This window comes from Pagrus major, chromosome 12 (assembly GCF_040436345.1).
Source record: "Pagrus major chromosome 12, Pma_NU_1.0".
NCBI classification, from domain to species: Eukaryota; Metazoa; Chordata; class Actinopteri; order Spariformes; family Sparidae; genus Pagrus; species Pagrus major.
Genome location: NC_133226.1, coordinates 13125534 through 13140765, shown reverse-complemented (window position 1 = coordinate 13140765; position 15232 = coordinate 13125534). Strand labels below are relative to the sequence as shown.

General features: G+C 46.5%; 1 protein-coding gene across 1 annotated transcript in view; it reads right to left on the bottom strand.

Annotated features, from left to right (window-relative positions):
• Positions 1–13997, bottom strand: part of bcr (BCR activator of RhoGEF and GTPase) — a 90694-nt gene extending 76697 nt beyond the window's left edge. Inside the window, exon 1 of the mRNA XM_073477948.1 lies at positions 11623–13997. Within this exon, the coding sequence (XP_073334049.1) occupies positions 11623–13234 (1612 nt within the window). The 5' untranslated portion in view covers positions 13235–13997. The remainder of the gene's footprint in view (positions 1–11622) is intronic.
• Between the last annotated feature and the right edge of the window lie 1235 nt (positions 13998–15232).

The following is a 15232-nucleotide window of genomic DNA, read 5'->3' as shown; positions in this document are numbered from 1 at the left end:
TGCTGGGGGGCACAGGTAGAGCTGGAAAAGCCAGAGTTGCATTTCTTGCATCCACTTTGCTGTAAGGTGCGTGGGAGGAGAGCTGCTGGCTCGAATTCTGCCGCCTGTCAGAAGAAAAGAGGTCTAACAATGGACTGAAACAGAAAGACAGAGAGGGACAATACAGCTGCGGAGAAAAGGGCCTTTTAAAAATTCAGACTGGCTGTGAAAAGACCCGCACATTTAACGACAGATTCTCGGAAAATGAGTGATTCACATTTCCGTCAACCAGCTCAGGATCACATTCAGATGGATGTAATAAAACCACGATTGCTTCTGACCTGAGAGGCAACAATTTATAACCCCAAAGACAGCGTTTGCCGACTGTCCATGGTGATGTGCGCTATGTTTTTGCAGTCTTTCAGCAAACTTGAAAATCAGTTGTCATGGCCAAATTGGGCTTAAAATCAGCCTGTGTGTTGTGTGGTGTGCTCCAGGCTGAATAGCACTAAGTGAAAGAGGCTGGCAGAGAGAGAGCGACATGGTCAGGGGGATAGAGAGAGAGGGATATTAAGTGACATAAAAAGAGATATCACAGAAGGAGGGATTTTACCGAAGGGCATTCGGAGAGGAGATGGAGGAAGGGGAGGGAGGCACATCGCAACATGAAATCTGATCTTCCCCAGGAGCCTACAGTTATCCAGTCCCTCTGCAACAAGCGGCTCAACAAACAACAGACAATAAAGGGAGCCAGAGTGGGAGGAAATCTAATGGAAATCAAACGTCTCCTCACATCTGGTGAAATGTTTTTTGTCTTCTTCTCGTTTTTTTGGTTTTTTTTACATTTAACTAAATGTTGTTCGGACAGGACAGATTCTGCTCTTCCTCTAAATTGATCAGACCACAGCACAGTGAGTCTCTCCAGCTCATGTCTCCTCCCTCCATCTGTGCACCCATCCTCCAGACAGCATCTACACGATCTATCCTGAATCCATGGGCAGCATATGGAGTCACATTTACAATGTTCATGAATTAGTTTGTAAGTGGAAGTCTTTGACGATAAGTTGGTTTGTGACATGGCTGGCGTTCTGTAAACCGACTACAAGGAACTGGTGGGCCTCGGTGGAGGTAGTTTTGGTCTCGTCCATACATATTCCATAAAAAACACACATTTCAAAAGTGACGTTTTTCAACACTTCTGTGCTTCTACCTGCAGGACAAAGCATTTGATGTATATCCGTCACACTTTAAGTGCTGAGGAGCAAATAGTTGAAACCTGAAAAATTAGGTTTAAATCATTCTTATATTGTGTTTCTTCTATCAACTCCAGCCGTTTGCACTGGCTCTGATCCACAGCCCTCACCAGACAGAAGTAGCCATCTGTAGCGTTAATCGACAGCCAGCCAATTTACTAATTTTTTTATGGCATAGCTACCTCATCATTCTGCAGTCTGTCTCTTGAAACTCCTCTACCTCTCTATCTCTAATGATTACCCTTAGAAAACTACAACACACACACACACACACACACACCTCCCACCTCTAATAGCCTGGGCAGCCCAAACAAGTGCCATTTATTGAGCAAACCCATCCAGCTGCCCAGTGCAAACACAGGCCAATAACAAAGGGCCCGGGGCAAGAGAGAGAGAGAGAGAGACACACACACACACACACTGACAGGAAGGGAAAAAAGAGAGAGATGACGGACGCTCAAAGGAGGCAGAGGGGCAACAGTGAAACAGTAAAAGGTAGATGAAGGACTGGCAGGTTGTAATGAGTTCTTTGTTTTGTTCTTTGTGTGTGTGTGTGTGTGTGTGTGTGTGTGTGTGTGTGTGTGTGTGTGTGTGTGTAAGCAAGCTTTGCTGGTTGGGTTGAGATAGCTGGTTCCATTTTGGATCCGGTTCCAGATTGGTAAAAACACCTGAATATGAGTTTGAATCATCTGCGACGAAGAATACACAAATCCCAATTGCAGTCTGCTCTGATCACCACTGTTGCCAGTTAGAATGATTTAGCAACTGGAGCTAATTACCATGAATACTCTGTGTGACTTGCCAAAGGCTAAAATAAAACTTTTGGCTGACTCTGCTAGCTGCCGTCTGTATTTATCCACTGATTTTTCATTGAGTGTCGAGTCCTCTCTACTGAAACAATCGTACTGATTGTGTCCTGACAATTTCAGTGAGCTGAACCTCCCAATTACAGTTTCATCCATATCTGATCAATAATTTAAACTTTTCAGATAGATAGCTTTGGAATTGGAGCTCCATTATTTGGAAGAAGTATCTGGCGGGAAAAAAAGGTGAGCTTAGGTAAGAAAGCTACACCTGCTATTTCAGTGTCACAGGTTGTAGCTACATGTTGTGAGTTTTAATGAGGATGCAAATTTGTGCTGCTTCTGTACGGTGGCCATCAGGGGAAAACGCGCGTTGCTATTATGACAATGTTTTCCTAATTTGCTCATGTTTTGTCTAATTGCACGTGTTTTCTTAAAAGGTGCAATATGTAAGAACCTGTTGAATTAATACTAAAATCAAATAGGGGGCAGCATATTAAAGTAACCGCTAACCGTAGCCAACTATAGCTGATGTTAGTTTTGTTAGCCATGCAGCTAGCAGTCCGGACTGGGAGCGCAAAACACTGGGGAAGTATTGGTGTTTGCGCTGCTAGCACAGGAGCTTTGGAGAGAGACGGGCCATGGCTAGCTGGTTAGGATGTTTGGAATGTTTTCAACCAAAATTTGTACATATTGCACGATTAAAAGTTGCTGCTTGTTTGCTCTTGATGCCCACTTTAAACCAATCACAATCAGGATGCAGTGAAGGTGCCCTTGTGAAACAACAATTGAAACAGTCAGCCAATGGCAGATGTATCCAACAGCCTACCTGGCGGACTAGCAACTAGTCTCAATTAAATAATTGAGTTCGGCCATCATTTGCCTACAAATGTTGAAAGCGAAGTGGAGTGAGAAAAAGGATTAGAAAGGATTTTAAAACTGGATTTGATAAAATATCACTGAACCAAAACTGTGGTTCCAGCATTGTGTCTCCAGAGATCTATACAGTGCGTCTGCATTCAAGCTTGTGTAACTGACTAAGAGACACTGAGAGGGGAGGGGAAAAGGACAAGGTGTTTCATCCTGTAGCTCCCCATCATGCGCAGCTACAAAAAACTAATAAGGTCTGAAGCTCTTCCTCCCTCCTCTGCAGCCTTTCTGCTTCGCTGTGGAAACGACTTTGGGCGTTTTTCTGTCCCCGCAGGAGTACACTGAAGACTCTTTCGCTTCTCTTCCAGCAAAGGAAGAAAGAGAGGGAGTCCCCACACTGGATATTACAAGCTCCCAGCTATTTAATGAGGCAATGTGTTGACCATCAAGGAGTTCAATCACCGGCTGGGGTTTTAACGCGAACACAGCCTACCCACCTGCCTCTCGTCTAGAAGTCAGGATACATTCAAAGGGGATACAAAAGAGAAACCTCACAGATAATTAGTATCTACGAAATCTGCTAAACAAGCTAACGGTGATCAGGAAAAGACACTCAACTGAACAATATTTCAAGGAGTGCACGATGGATAGCCAGGCAGACAGAAGAAAGAAACACAGACATGCAGACATGAAATAGCTGCAGGAAAAGAAGCGAGAAGACAGAAAGACTGTGAGAGAATCAGCCGTGTAGGCGCAGGGGAATAGCTTCGGCAGTCCGTACTGTTCTGTAACAAGCGGGCCGGCTGCTGACATTTGGCATTGATTGTGTTGTTTTATAGGCATTCGTCAGTTAAACCCCTATTGGACAATTACAGAGAGAGCCTGCTTAGCCCTGCAGGGGGGGTTGTGACTTTGATCTCTCCCTGCTTTCCCCCCTTTTGCTTGGTGGAAAACCCACGGAAACAAAGGCGGAAAGGTGATGCACCTCTAATTGGCCCCGAGCAAAAGGAAACTAGAAGCAGCTGTTTGCATGGAGCACGGATGGAGAGAAGTGGAGAGAGATAGAGTAAAGAAAGAAAAGGAAATGGGAAAAGGAGGGATGAGATGGAGAAAAAAAGATAAAGAAAATGAAAGAAGAAATGTGGTGGGAAATAAGAGAGAGAATGCTTCATTAAGTAAAAGAAAAGCTCCATTAGTTCATTTTCTAAAAGCCTGCGATATCTACACACTGCAGTGCAGGAGTCAATGCAAACCACCAACACACATTATCACAATCCAGTGAGAAAACATGACCATTTAGCATTTATACTGTCTTTTATCACTTTCATTGTGCCCGATTTTTGTGCTCAGCAACTACGATTTCTCTGTATCCTGCCATTTACACATGCCAGCGATGGTTTGTGAGTGTTGATAATCCCTGCTGTAATATATAGGACATCATGCATTAGTGCTGTTAATGAGTGTGTTGTATGAGAGGAAATGGTAATCTGATTGTCGGCCAGTTTCTAATTCCCAGACTGAAGAGTGCAGATTAAGGCTTACATGTTTGCATGACTAGACAGGTTTCTGCTGCCCTTTAATCCAGCGGGGAGTATCACTAGGCTCTCAGTTGTACATGTGTGGGACATGCGCCACAAGACTGTGTATTAAGTTCATGTTTCATGAATGTTGATGCATTTCTACTGTACGTGCCTTCAGTGTATTCAGTCAGACAGCAGCAATTTCTTTGCTTTCACAAAGTTGGGGGACTCATAAGAGAAAGATTAAGAACAGAGAGGCAGAGATGTCCCGATCTTTAATCGCTCATACTGTATATTAGGACTGAAACTCCCAATCATTTTCATCATCGATAAAACTGCCCATTATTTTTACTGTTAACTGAGACCAATGTGGCTTCTTAAGATTGCTCATTTTAGCAAACCAACCCAAAGACTCTTCATTACTGTCGTGATCGACAAATAAAAGCAGAACACCCTGACATTTAAGAAGCTGGAACAAGCAAACGTTTGACATTTTTGCTTGTTGTTACAGAAACAACCCATTATCAAATAGTTGGCAACTCATTTTGTTACGATCGACTAATCGTTGCAGCTCTATTACATAACTGGGTCGAGAACATAAAACACTGGATCCTACTATTCCCATGATGCAATGGCTGACGGGTTACATCCATGTCTCTCTAACTACTGGAGAACTCCTCCAGAGCCACAGAAGACATTTACCATCTGTATTCATAGTTAGTGACTAGAAAATAAAATGGTGTAATGCTCCTTTAATGTCCAGACTAGAGCACCACTAGATCTGGACAATTTCAATCTAAAGGCCCTTTTGGGTCATTCTGATGTTAATCTTCACAGACGCCATGTTGCCTTGTGGTCTTAACCATCGGGTCCATAAACCAGGTCTTTCTTTCCATCCCACCCCCCAACCTTACCCCGGTCCCTCGGAGAGCTGACTGTGATTAACGGCCCGTGCAGCTGAGCTGGGATACGTAGAAAAACCAGAAAACACACCGGCAAGCACTTACACTACAAGGCCAAAGGCCTGTGGTGAGTGGTTAGCGGTGGACGCTAGCTAGCACAGTTTCCCATCCAGACGACATGCTCGGTGACTGCGACAAGACAGGCCATAGTAACAGAGAGCCAAGATGGCCACTGTTCAAAAAGGGCAGGCAGTTACACATGGGGAGAAACAAGTCACCAGGATTTATGTAAGGGATTTTCCACATTTTTTTTTTTCCAAGAGCTGTCAGTCACCAGAGGAGGAAAAGAGGAAAAATTGTGGCTGAATGTTTGGCAAAAGAAGTACACAAGCACACAGACAAAAAGGAGAAGAAATAAACAGAAGCAGGGACGAGTAACTGCACTCTGGAGGGCTGTGAGTTTGTGTTTATGTGTGTTTGTATCTGCATGTCTGTCTGCAGGGTCCAGTTGTGATCATACAGTCTGCTACCACTCACCCAAAGGTTAGCTTGAATGTCCGGGAAGCTCTCCCGGGGCCTCAAGCTAATGGACAAGGGACACATCTTTAAAACTCTTTTTTTCCACACACATATATAAAAAGGTCCATGTTTCAGTGTAACAGCCCACAAACCAAGCCAGGCGGTTTGACTCTTGCTGGGTAGCTGCTGGAGCTGCTCCACCCTCCTGCCCACTGCCAACCGAGCAATGCCACGCCAGCCTCTGAGACAGGCTGGATTTCTACAGAAACACGGGGGTGCAACACCACCAGGAAAAAAATGACTGCCATGCTCTTAAATGCAAACTAACAAGCGTTTTGTCTGACCACATTTATGAGTGTTTACATTTGAATCATTCAGCTGTGAGTTTTTTGCATGTTTGCCAGAACATTGTGGAGCATGACCATGTGGTGTAGTCATTTTACAAATGTGGTGACAGAATCGACTGGATCTCACATCGAACTCAAACTCTTGAATAATCAAGCTTTTCCCTTTTTTTCTCAAAAACTAAGTTTTCTGATACCAGCAAAGGGAACAAAGGGGCCATTTTTTGCCTGTGTAATTGGTCCGAGCAGGTTGCACCACCCCAGTGAAAGGCTGAGCTGAGCACCCAGCTGGCAAGAAAGGCCGATCTGCTCCCCCTCAACTCCACTTCCACCTCTTCTCCTTATCCTCTTCTCTTCTTTCCACCACTCAGAGCCCGACTGTGAGCCTGCAGCTCCTGTGTGTCGGTTGAGGTAACCGAGGCTTTCACTGCCAAGCTCACTCGGCAGCGCACACTGAACAGGTCTTTTTTGGAGCTACGGTCTCCCCCTCCTACCTTCCTCCCCAACCCTCAGTGTGAAAAGGGGGTCATTGTGCCACGCAGGACTACTGTAAAGCATGTGTGGTTGGCTGGAGGTACCACAAACAAAATCTCTCACAGTGTCTCGTGAGCCGCCTTAACCCATCATTCCTTTTCATCTTCTGCTCCCCACCCTAGTTGCACAAACACACACATGGTGATACACCCTAAATCACATGGTGCAAGCAATGACTGCACACACACAAAGAATCAGGAAGAAATACACAGCCTCAGATTGTCTCTGGCATCGCTGCCATCTCCACTGATCGCCCACTTGTGACAGGATTTATGCTCGGGCAGCACGCTCGACTCTGACTTCCTGGGAAGCATAAGTGTGTTCGACATCATGACGATAAGCATCACACAGAGCGGCACTGATGACATCATCCGATTTAATCTGCAAGGGTCCCTTAGGGACACCAAGCCCTTTTCTCTGTGGCTTTAGGCTTTACATTAAAAGGTACGAGGTAAATTTATTGTCATTTTTTAAACAAGGGTTTAAATTTTTTTTTGTTTCCTTTGTTTTTGTGTGTTTCTGGCAACGAAAGCGGGTATTTTTCACACTTTTTTAAGACTTTAGTCATGTGTAAATCAACTAGGAAACATCTCTTCGGAGTTTGTAGTTCATGAGCGAATGATACGAAGTACCAACTGCTCTAAGAACGAGAGTTGGCATCGGAAGCCGCAGCTATAATTCACACAAGGTATCATGGGTCTGGGAATAAGGTAGATAGTTTGGAATGACTGGTAAACATTAGATTAGGCTTACCTAGCTATTGCATTTTGTCAGGTGAGATGTGTCGACCATAGTCCATATCTCTTTTACTCTTCACTCTAACCAAGCTAGCAACAAGCAAGCTAACAATGTTAGCAGTAACTTTTGCCTCATTTATTTCACTCTACAGTTTCAAATCTATTTAAACTGAGACCGAACCAGTTACCTCTTTCAAACACACCATGGCCTGTCAAGTTTAGTCCAGTTCTTGTAAATTTGTAGGTGAACGAAAATTAAATTGTGGTTTTCAGTAAACTGAAGGAAATAGCCCCAATGAAAACCATCCATAGTGAGGTCTGTAGACCAAACTAAGCCATACTTAGCTCGGTTTTAATAATATAAAATGAGGTGATAAATAAGTCAGACCTGAGAGGCTGAAGACAGAGCGCTGGAGGCTGTACCTCTCTAAAAATACAGCCGCTGACAGGACCCAGCTGAGGGAGGTGGAGGTTGTGGACAAAACAACCATTGAAGCTTTCTCAGGTCGTCCTGCTTTGGCATCCCCGCCCTCACCGACACAAACCCACAGGTATTCCCTGTCTTAATGGCAGATTTCCCTTCAAATGAATCAATGGAAACAGCGTATAAAGAGACATTTTTGGTTGCCGTCCATCTCGTTACAGAAGGTAGTGAAAGCTTCCTTTCTTCAACGAACTGACCTCACTCAAACTTTCTGTGGGGAACATATGCGGGGCTTGGTTTTTGATTTTAAGTCAGTTTTCCACAAATCTGATTTCCTTCCCTTTAGTCCTGTGTGTGAGAAACATTTTGATTTGCTCTATTTTGTACCTTTTCTGCAACATCCGCCCATTGTGAAATCCATTTTCACGTCAATGTTCCACATCTAATGAGAATATCCTTCATTTTTGCTTTTGCTTTCAGAAAGAGATAAAAAAGTTGACTCACGGTGATGTGAAAGACTTGTCAGTCGTCTTACTCGGCGAGAGCGATCAAATGCTTGACGTAACATTGCTCATGTTTGTTCAGTGCGGTTCAAAAACGAAAAGTTGGCAGCTGAAGCATGTGCCTCCAAACATGTTTGTTGCTATTTTTTCACGAGCCTACTTTTCACTTGCCAGGCGTCTCCGCGTTCCCGCTGAATGACACTCGAGGGAGATGTCTTTATTTGAATCTTTCACTCATTTTGTCTGTCTTTTTCTCTCTCATAGTCTGCTCATCTCTGCTCAGCATGCAGACTTTTCATCCTGAAACCCCCTCTCATTGAATAAACAAAACACACCATGAAGCAATTACTACTGTTGATGGCGTGCGGTGACGAGAAGAGAAGAGGATAGATCAGAGCTCTGGCTGATGGTGCGACTCCTCCAGATTCGGGTCAACCACTGGCAGGACACGTCCTTCTTCTACCACCTCATCTCAAGCTGCCACACAGCAACTCATACGGGCACACCTATCGCTGAAGGCGAAGCAGCCTCAAGATATAAGAGTAAACATCGAGCGTGTGTGTCTTTGTGTGCGAAACTGAGTCTGTGTGTTTCTGTTACGCAACGGGAGAGTTCTTCCCATCTGTGCCTCTCTGCAGCCCCCGCATCCCTGACCAACGAAGCGAGAAACGACAGCTCTGCCTTGCACTCTGCCTCCCTCAGTCTTCCTCACAACACCGTCCCACTCCTCATTATTATCATCCGCCGCCCGCCGAAAACACACTCAAACTCAAACTCTCCGTCCCTTACTATCCGCTCTCCCTGTTCTGGTTGGCTGCAACGATACACCGCCGAGGGGCCCTGAAATGATGCAATATTCATCCTCATCATCACCTTCACTGTCAACATCACCGCTGTCTGCCCTCAGCTTAAACCGCAGCCAGAAAACAAGACCACTCCGCAGGGTGTCTAACCAACACTTTCCTTCTTATGCTCAAATTCCAGATTATCCCACTAAATGCATCGCTGTCTGCAACACACACACACAAACACACACACACACACCCCCTCCACATATCCTCCATCTCTGTCCCTGCTCTTCCGGCTCGCCTAACTCCCCACAGGGCTCAGTGTTGTGGAAAAGATGTTAAAACAAAGAGAGCAGACAGTGCAGCGATAATCCCAAACATAGCAGCTGGGGAATTAGCTAGCCATTTGCTGGGGACTCGCTATCTGGGTTTGGTGCTAACTGTGCACAATCTTAATTGCTCCAACAGCTACAAATGTTACTGCTGGTGGTGAGGGAATGGTAATTAAAAACTTTCCCTGCAAATATGTCTGAGATGGTTTTTATTTTCCGGACAGGATGCGACCCTGGACTTTGATGATTGCATCCTGTCTGGAGAAACATTTTAGTTGATTCTACCAGGACCACAGTGTCGTTGGGTCTCCTCAAATAAATGAATTATAGATGCACAGAGACCTGTTTTCTGTTCAGGATATTTAGACAGGGAGCAGAGTCGGGTTTCAGACGGTAATGCTACCCAGAATGATGACAGAAATGTGTTTAGCACTGAATCACACACTTTAACAGCAAAACATTAATGCTATTTAGCCTTCACTAACTTTATTGTACAGGGTTAGGGGCCAGGATTAGGGTTTAGGGTTCAGGCTTAGGGTTGGGGTTCAGGTTGAGGGTTATGTCGCTATGTGTCGCTACGTCGTTATGTGTATGTAGCTTGCACACTTACGGTTAGTGTGTAGCAAAAACCATGAGTTGTGCTTACACAAAATCCCTACATCTCTCTTTCAGTGTCCTCAAATCCCCATCTAATACTCTGATTCTCTCTTCCACTATCTATCGGACTACTTCGTCCACTCCTTCCAGTTCACCCTGGCACATGAACAAGCATCTGATGCCTGCGCCCTGCTGCCTGTCTGGTCCAGAAGGGCGCCAGTCCAAAAACTGTTGCAATATATATGTATGTTCTGTTCTGTACATGCGACATCTATTGCATGTCTGTCCATCCTGGGAGAGGGATCCCTCCTCTGTGGCTCTTCCTGAGGTTTCTTCCATCTTTTTTTCCCCCTGTTAAAAAGGGATTTTTTTCTCAAGTTTTTCCTCACTCGAATTAAGGGTCTAGGGACAGAGGATGTCGTTCACTGCACAGTTTGTAAAGCCCACTGAGGCAATGTGACTTTGGGCTATGTAAATAAAATTGAGTTTATTTGATGTGATTTGATATAGTCGACGCCAAAACACTACTCACTTCAACAGCAGAAAACCAGAGGGAGACAACACGCAAAATGTGCACAACTGCAGCAAACCGCACCTTGGTAAACAACGCTCTATGCCTAAAGATTATGTCAAATATTTGAACTACCCGAGCAGTGTTTGGTTTTACTTCTTGCGAGCTGGCACAGCCTCTACAGTGGAAACTCTACTGAGGAATTACAACAAACTAAGCCCTCCTAATGTGCTTCTTCGAGCAACACACTCCACTCTCGCTGGGCTCGAGCATGGCAGCCAAGTTCACCGGTGCTTATGTCTTTAGCTGCAGGCTGCACATCTATCTCCTAGCTGCTGCTCTATTACAGGTGCCATCGCTCCGAGGCTGCAATTTACTGGTTGGAGATACTGAGGGTAATTGTTTGGATTTCTTTTGTCCTGGTCTGTGCTAAAAGCTGGCGAAGAGTTTCGGGGAATTGTTTTCTACTCAGTCACGTTTCGGGCAGGCAGACAGACACCTGTGATTGGAATTCCATACTCCGAGCCGCAGGAGTCGTCTGAGAAAGGCTAGACCTGCAGTTTCAACCCAGACTGACCGCATTTATTGTTCACCCACCCGACTGACATTCCAGGAATAAGCAGAGGTGGATCTTTCATCTGTCTCCCACACAAGGCCATCCAAAGGACAATCAGTCCGGCGTGGTTTGCCCGCGTATCCACACACACACACACACACACACACACAAAATCGTGCACACACTATCAATCATGTCGATATTTGGCTGCTTTGTGGTTTAAGAAAGGCATATTATATGGAAAAGAGGCAAAAAAAGCAAAGGAACAGATGCCAACATAATTCCAGCATGACTAAATAACACTCATTCACTCAGGCTTTCATTCATTTTTCCTTCCTTCACACACATCCAGACGTAGTCAGAGCCAGTATGAGCTCTGAAACGTCCTTTGCAATGCAGTCCACCTACTCTTCACCACAACAGACAATAGAAACAGCAGCCATCACTCACCTAGGTGGTCTCCATGAAAGCTGTTGTCGTGGGACGTTCTACCATGGGGCATGAGGTCATGATGGGCAGCAGGTGGCCAGATTTGACCGGTCTTGCGAACGCTCACAATAGTGGCTTCAGACATGACCACGTGGCCTCCCTGCTGCCGGTGGTGACGCTTCTGGGACTGCGGCGTTGGGGGGCTGCTGCTGTCAAAGGAGTGCTGAGAGTTCTGGGAGTTCTGGGATGGCGAGCGGCTCTTCTCTCTGAAGGGCCGGCGGAAAGCCGTGGTGGGACTGGGAGAGACGTGGCTGGACTGGCCTGAGGAGAAGTCCTCCTCGCTGGATGTCAGGTTCTCGTTGGAGCTGCAGTCCGGCGTGTAGCCGCCGCCACCACCGACATCTTCAAAGCTCCCTGGGGAGTAGGAACGACGTGGCCAGGTCAAGAGGTGGTCATCACCCCCCATTGTGACTCCGCTACCACCTCCACCACCACCTCTCCCATCTCCACCGCCACCTTCACCCATCATCACCCCGCCAACATAGACACTAGAGTAGGCTTGGAACTCAGAGGGCTGCCAAGGAGGAGGTGGAGGTTTGCCCCCATTGGCCCGCCCTGAATGTCGCTGGTTGGGTTCCCCGTCTTCATACTCCGCATCATAGCCGCAGGTGCTCTCAGTAGACCGACCTCTGTACACGGGCCTGGCGCGGAGCTCTCCTGCCACTGTAGCCAGGTTACCTGGGAGTGAGTGAAGCGATCTCTTTCGCTCCATCTGCATAGCCTGGCTGCCTAGGGTGCTGATCTTCTCTGAGACTTCACGGTCGTTGACCCTCACCAGACCCCTCTCATGATGGAATTCCATGTTGGAGTAGAATGGTGGCGGAGGTGGCGGCAGCTGCTTCTCCTGGCCCTTGGCTACATCGCCTGCAGAGTGAGAGTTGGCCCGTTTGATCCTCTCAAAGTTGGACCTCAGAGCTGCCACACCAAGTCCCATCCCGAGCTTGTCCTTGGGGTCAGTGGGCAGGTCCTTGTCTGGGGGCGGAAGGGTGGGCCTGCGAGGGGACACGGAGATGCCGCCTCTCTGCTTGGACGGCGAGAGGCCATCCAGGTTGTCACAGGACGTCGACTCAGCCTGCGGGGGCACCTCGAAGGCCGACTCCAGGCCGTCTCCGTGGGAGGCCGACTTCCTGGCCGGTGGAGGCCGGGGTTTGGATCTGCCAGCTCCATCTCCAAGAGGCTGATACCGGCTCCTGTCCCCAACACCCCCAGTGCAACCACCGTAACCCCCACCGCCTACGACTACTCCAACTCCACCTGTCTCCTGCATGTGTGGCTGCTGGGACTGGCACTCAGCGCCCTGTGTGGCTGCAGGGTCCACCCCCTCATTCAGAGGCGTCTTCCTGAAGCCCCACCGCTGCTTGTCATAGCTCTTCCTCTCTTTAGCCAGGAGGGTCTGCAGGTAGATCATACGGAAGCGCTCCTTGTTCACCTCCTGCTCCAGGCGCCTGATGGACGCTTTGCACTTCTCCAGCTCCTGCTCGATGCCTCCGACTGAACGCAACTCCATCTTGGGGGGTTCTGACTCTGGAAACTGCGCTTTCCACGCTTCGATGAAACCCACGGGCTCCACCATACTGTTTAAATGATCTCTATGAGCGATCCTGGTTCTCACACACAGGATGAATGAAGCCAAGGGCGCACGGTTAGTCCTCTCTTTGGATCCTCACAACAATGGCCACCTACAGTTACAAAGCAGTGTTTATAACAGGCCTTTAGGTGAGCCGTTCTGAAACACACAGTCTAATTGCTGACACTTGTCGTGGGCTGCGCAGATGCAACAATACATCCCATTCTGAACAAGAGAAACCGGCTGTTCAGTCAGAGGAAGAGCTGGGAACGAGTGAGGCATGAAAGGGAATAAAAAGCTGCTATGTCGCTCGACTTTCTCATGCATTATTCCAGGAAAGGCCACTTTTAGGAGAAGAATTTCTCTTAAAATCTCAGCCTCGACACAATGACAGCATCTGTCACTGGTGATCGGGCTCCAGAGAAGAGAAGGAAAATAATAAAGAAAGTGTTTTAATCCGACTTGGTTTACTCACTGTCTGTGTTTAGCATTCCGGGTTTTACTCTTGCCCATTCATACGGCATTAATCCCAGGTAGCGCTGGTGCTCCGGACCAGGCGCCTTTGTACCAGCGGCGCTCAAGGAGAATGGATAAAAAGCGCAAAACACAAGCGACGACCACATCTGAGTTTCTCAGGAGGACGCGATCAAGCTGGAGGGATCCGGGAGGAAAAAAAAGCAAAAAGATCGTTTCGTTATCCCATTTTTCTCCCACGGCACGTTTGTGGTATTATTATTTTTTTCAATGTTCTTTTCCAGCTTTCTCCCGTTTCTTCGGCCGAGATGATGGTGCTGCTGTGTGCGCTCCCATCTCAGGCCAGCAACACTGGAGGGCTGCAAGAATGGGAGGGACCAGAGTGACAGCGAGCCTGCTGGTTAAAGAGACAGAGCAGGGATGCAGTCAGCCCCTCAGATCCAGGATGAAGTCCTGCTTTATTCTCTGGCTGTGAAATGCTACTGATTTAAATCTATTTTCATACATTTAGGATTTAAAAGAGACTTTTTTTTGCATATAAATAACAGGCTTATATATCCTCCCAAGTGTCACACATTTGAATCCTGACACATTTGGCTTTTTAAAAAAAATTATAATTAAGTTGCATGATTGTGGGTTTCTCTCATAGCAAATTCAGCCCTAAAAATCAACATTATCTGTCAAAATGTCTTCAGAAATACAACCTACCACTATTCCCATTATTCCCAATAATAAACCCTTCATTAACAACTACCAATAATGATACTCTCAGTGTATTACTCCTTCTAGGTTCCTTTAAAAGCCAGTGGTTGTACCTGACAAGCAGGTGTGGAGGAACATGAACGAGTGCTGTTGGTATCTTTAACCCGCTACTGCCACCTAGTGGACAAATGTCATACATGAATGTGTGATTTCTGTTTCCACTTTAGAGACACAGAATTAAGATTAAGATTAAGATTGTCTTTATTTATCCCAAATTCACATGTTACAACAGCTGGAGGGGCAACAGTACAAGTAGAATCAGAAAAAATATGCATTTAAACATTAAATAGAAAATAAATAGAAAAACACAAGATATTTACAAAAAATAATAAGATTATTTACAGAAAGCAAACAAGTGGGTGGAAAGTGACTGTTCATGTAGTGCTGGAGTTAAACAGTCTGATGGCTGTGGGGATGAATGACCTGCGGAAGCGCTCCTTCTTACAACGTGGGTGTCAGTCTGCTGCTGAAAGAGCTGCTCAATGCTTCCACAGTCTGGTGCAGGGGGTGAGAGGTGTTGTCCATGATTGACGTCAGCTTGGCTGACATCCTCCTCTCACCCACCACCTCTATGGACTCCAGTGGACAGCCCAGGACAGAGCTGGCCCTCCTGACCAGTTTATTCAGTCTCTTTCTGTCCCTGTCCGTGCTGCTACCTCCCCAGCAGACCACTGCATAAAGGAGCGCTGATGCCACCACAGTGTCATAAAATGTTCGTAGTAATGTCCTCTGCACCCCAAAGGACCTCAGTCTCCTCAGCAGATGGAG